At 34.8% G+C, this 5,000-nt stretch overlaps 1 protein-coding gene across 2 annotated transcripts in view; it reads left to right on the forward strand.

The window, feature by feature from the left end:
* The window catches only part of LOC125028149 (UBX domain-containing protein 1-like), an 11,917-nt gene that overhangs the window by 502 nt on the left and 6,415 nt on the right, over nucleotides 1-5,000 (forward strand). For both annotated transcript variants that reach the window (XM_047617508.1, XM_047617509.1), the window contains exons 2-4: nucleotides 4,269-4,405; nucleotides 4,520-4,733; nucleotides 4,973-5,000. The exon at nucleotides 4,973-5,000 is cut by the window's right edge and continues 96 nt beyond it. In XM_047617508.1, coding sequence (XP_047473464.1) covers nucleotides 4,269-4,405; nucleotides 4,520-4,733; nucleotides 4,973-5,000 — 379 coding nt within the window. The remainder of the gene's footprint in view (nucleotides 1-4,268; nucleotides 4,406-4,519; nucleotides 4,734-4,972) is intronic.

Genomic DNA, 5,000 nt, shown 5'->3' on the forward strand with positions numbered 1-5,000 from the left:
TTAGACAGAGTTTTGGGGGGGTTTATTCCTGTTTATTACTGCAGCATCTGTTTTATGATCATCTGATATAATTGGCAAGGATGAAAATGCTTTCCTTGTGCATATCCAAAGTTTAAAATTTTTGGTGATAGGTTTTAATGTATTAGTCATAAAATTTATATTGGGTTTATCAAGCATTTCATTCAAGACCCAAGATAAAGGCAATTTTGCAAGAAAACCAAATAGAAAAAGTATGGCCAGGCTTGTGGTTCAAAATTTTCATGAGCGTAGATTGTGTTAATCTATCCAAACCCAAATTTAAACAAATAAATGTTATAAGTCGATTGTACAAAAAATATAGAAAAAACAAGGTACCATATAAAGACCGTCTCACGTATAAAATTGAATTACGGAAAGTAGACAGAAAACCACGAACCTCAAAACTTTGCCTGCTTGGCCAAGTCCAGCGCTAGTGAGATCTCGGTACTTGGCATTCCATCAAAGGCAAACATACCTTCACCTTATATATTATTGCTAGACAGAGCTCTCTGACTACAGCAACTTGTTATCTGAAAAGGAACCAGTCCAAGCTGAACTGAACCTGACCTATCATAGCCTAGCATAGCCATCATCTTCCTGCAACTTGCGTGGATCTTGCCCAACTCACTTGATTGTCCGCTTGCATGTATTCTCTCTAGTATGTCAGAGCATTCCCTGTCCATATGCAGAGCAAGAAGTTACTGTATTTATTCCTGACATAGAAATCGAGTTTAGCATACTGTATGAGAAATAGGTGTATGAAAAGGAAAACTGTGAGGTTGGTAAAGGAAAAAAGCATATGTGTTTAATTTTATGCAAATTTTTACCAAAGTGGGACATTATCTTTAATTCATGTTAGGTTTGTGTATTATACATCTTAGAATAGTGTTGCTGCTGCTTTTAAAAAGGTTAACAATAAAGACGATGCATCAGTATTCTAAGCTTCTTTCTGCTATTAGATAATTTGCCAATGAAATTTTAATGCTTATGTCATACTGATTTTCTATTTTCATTTTTTCTACTTGGGTTTTGATGCTACTTCGCATTTTTATAAAAACAAATTAACATAATGAATGACCAAATTTTAGAGTTGAATGTTTCATCAGGTATGGTGTTTGGGTTAATCTTTATGGTATGAATTACACTAAGCTAGGGTAAATTAATGTTATTCTTATAGAGGACAAAAAGTAGCAGCCATTGGTACAAGAAACGAACATAAGGCCAAAAAAAGGGAAAAGAGCACAGAAAGTGCTGCTCACAGTCTAAGTCTACTCTAATCTTGCTGTACATACCGAGGTGAAGATAATGTTTACCGGGTATGCTAGGGAGCATACCCATTCAAGGTAACTTAAATTGATAAAAAAATAAAAAAATAAATAAAATTTTGATGTGGAGTTGGGGACTTAATCTCTTGAGAGTACATCCATATTGTAAAGAATTATACACTTTTGTATCCATCTCCTAGCATGAAATTTTGGTAGGGTTACAGTTTCACACAGCCATGTGGTACACAGTAAACTTTGTCTTTTACAAACAGAATGATAAAAGATGACCCCCTTCATCTATAGTATTTCCAATTTCTTAATGGCTGCACTAAGATGGGGAAAGTCTAATGCAGTCACTTAGTAAAGAATTATCAATGTTTCTGTCATTTGTGGTAGAATGCTACAACACACTGTGAATGATTTAAATGAGAAATAATAATTGCAAGGTTGGATGCTGTGTGAATCCAAGATTTCCCCAAAATTCTACATTTTAGGTGTAAAATAACTCTCCGGGGTCTGAATAACATTAATTTACATGTCTATATTTGTTATAGGTTCTTAATCACCTTAGGTTGCAGTACTTTTTGCTGATAAAAAAAGTTAGTGTTAGTGATCAAGATACAAATCATTTAGCTGAAAATATTTCATCATTATTTACAATAGCTCAAACACCCACCCACCCACCCACCCCAAACAGCCTAATCAGAAACGGTAGTAATGCTGCTTACACTTGTACTAGTTCCAGATCCATTTTTGAAAATGCAGCATCAATGGCAGATTAAATCCCATCAGGGGTGGTAGAAAATGCGTGAACCTTTCAAACCAAAGGGAGAAAGTATTTTTGTTGGAAACTGGTGTTTTGGTCTGCAAAATAAAACCCTTATAGGGATTAAATATTTTTATATGTCACTTATATGTAAGGTCTGACAAGTAATTAATCTAACTCCGGTGACCTTATAACGAGGAGTACAAGACACTAATGAGAGATTGTCTGTCATGATGTTTGCAGTTAGAGAGGAGATTTTTTAAAGTTATATGCATATTCATTGTTTCAAGCTGAAGTAGTATATACTAAAAAGCTCAACTGAACCACTGCATAATATGACTGACTGATTGTGCCTTCTAAGCATAGAAATAGATTTTCAAACAAAAATAAGTTTATTTCAGTAAAATGTCAAGGGGCAGGCTCCTTGTAATTTGAATAATTAAAAAAGTATTACTAGAGGATTTTTTTTTTTTTTTTTTTTTAATAAAGTCTAGCACAAAGGAATATTGAAAAAGGGCTCTATACAATCAGATTTAACCCTTTGTAGTTGGGTACATCTACTGTCCACTGTAATTTTTCTGTAAATTTTGATGCAGACAGATGGATCTCCAAATGCTCAGCCACCAAGGAGTCAGTTAGTAGGCACGGGTGACCTTACCTGATTTCCTAATTCCTTGAGTAATACTGTTAGTAATGTTATGATTACTTTTGATGTTGATAAGATACTAATAGCAATAAAAGAATAAAGAGAATATTTCAGAAAATCAAGGAAAAGAGTTAACAGTTTAGATAAGTAGGGATTGACTCCAAGGTTACTCAGTACTTGTGGAGCTATCTTTGTATAAACATTATTAATATACAAAAATCACAATAGGCATGGCATGTATGGCATATCATCCAAACACAAAGGGAGAAGGCAACCAACATTTTACTTTATTTTTTTTATGAAAGGACTGATTACCTCTAGTTTAGGATAAAACATAATGCAAGATATGAAGATTACTCCAGTCAGATCATGTTGATTTGATACTTATGTTGTTTCTTATCTCTTTCATTTTTTCTTTTTTTTACTATTGTGAATATCCCAAAAGAGACCTGTAGATTTATTCTTATAAATTCATATCCCATTGCCAGTACAAATAGCTATACCATTGTCATTCGACAAGTGAAATGTGTAGTTCTTGTCTTAGGATTTTCCCTAAATCAAGATTTGGTATATACATCGAGTACATCTCCAGAAGATTCACGTTCTTTTAATATGATAAAACATCATTCTAAACACTAGACAATATTAATGATGTAATCAGTTTTCATGTTGTGGTGCATCAGGCATTTATATATGATAGTCAAGGTATTAAGGTATATGTCATGTGAACAGCATATTTTGGTTTGTTTCTTGAGAGGCTGTGTTATGATTTATGTGGTCATTATTTATCTTATAACGTCGTCATTGATAATCATTAGATTAATTACTGCAGACTAGAACTGTCAAATGGTGATTTAAAAAGCATTCTTGGATAATACTGTCAGTCAACAATTTGTCCCAATTTTGGTTGAAATTATACATAAAGTATAGTACAGATATTCTATCACAAGTCATTAGTGGTGGTAAGACACTCTTTCCTATGTGAGATTGTATATCAACACACGATGAGGTGACATCCAATCATGGTAGCCTACCCCTAACATCTTATCATGGTAGACTATGCCTTACACCTGGATGATGTGTTCATGTTATGCATGGTTGAGCCTCCTCCAAGTTGTGTGTACTAAATATTTGTGCACCTGTTTAGACCTGGTGGTGGTAAAAAAAACAGACCCTTAAACAAAGCCTCATTACCTAAATTATTGTTTATGCCACAGCAATGAGGTGATAGAGCAGAGTAATTTAATGTTTCCCAAGCTTCTGATTTTTCCGATGAGTTGCTTACTCCACAGCAGCCCCAAGCAGCAAATTGGTACTGGGTTGGAGGCTCCCATTGTGAGTGAGTGAAGGACCAGGGTTTTTCTTTTCTAGAAACTGGAAATTAGAACTTACATATCCATATGTTATAATTTCTATCAATATTTTAGAACAACAGCTGATGGCTAATTAGAAAAAAGAAAAAACAAATGATGTGGAAGAGATTTTTTTAATTTGGGTCTTGCCAAGCAGTGTAATATTTGCTTCTGCTATCTCTAGTTATTAGTTTTATTAAATATAACCTTCAACTCTGCAGAAAAAAGGCGCTGGCTGTGACTGGAGGAGGTGGCGTAGAGCAGGCAATGGAATGGCTCTTAGCACACGCTGACGATCCAGGCATCAATGACCCCCCTGCAGAGGATGTAACAGGTGCCGCATCTGGGCACAGTCTTGGTCAGTTAAATGTAGTGTCAGTTATTCCTCTGATCATCTTGACAGAAATTAGTTTGTTTTAAAAAGATGAAGGTGTTGATGTGAGATATGATAAATTTTTTACCATGTTTCCAGGTTCTCAAGAGAGTAGTGAAAAGATGGAGACTAGTGAAACACCAGAAAAAAAGGAGGCTAGTGATGCACCAGCAGATAAAAGTGAAGAGGCAGGAGCAGCTTCTGCAGATGGAGAAGCTTCTGCAGATGGAGAAGCTTCTGCAGATGGAGAAGCTTCTGCAGATGGAGAAGCTTCTGCAGATGGGGAAGCTGCTAAATCTATTAAATGTGATGAGTAAGGATTTTCATAACAATGCATGTAGAAATGCCTTGCATGAATATAGAATTAAAACTTGTTACCATGAGGCTGACAATTATTTTACATCTAGCAGGCTACTGGAAACTTCAGTTAACTAGACACCTATATATACCAGTATCCATATATAATATAATATAGTTATATAAAACTATGTGTGTAACAAAGAATGTGATATGTATTCTTTCAGCTTTAGCCTAAATTTTTACTTGTTCCAGCTGTGGTAAACTTTTCAAAACTTCTGAA

The sequence above is a fragment of the Penaeus chinensis genome, chromosome 8 (assembly GCF_019202785.1).
Source record: "Penaeus chinensis breed Huanghai No. 1 chromosome 8, ASM1920278v2, whole genome shotgun sequence".
Classification (NCBI taxonomy): Eukaryota; Metazoa; Arthropoda; class Malacostraca; order Decapoda; family Penaeidae; genus Penaeus; species Penaeus chinensis.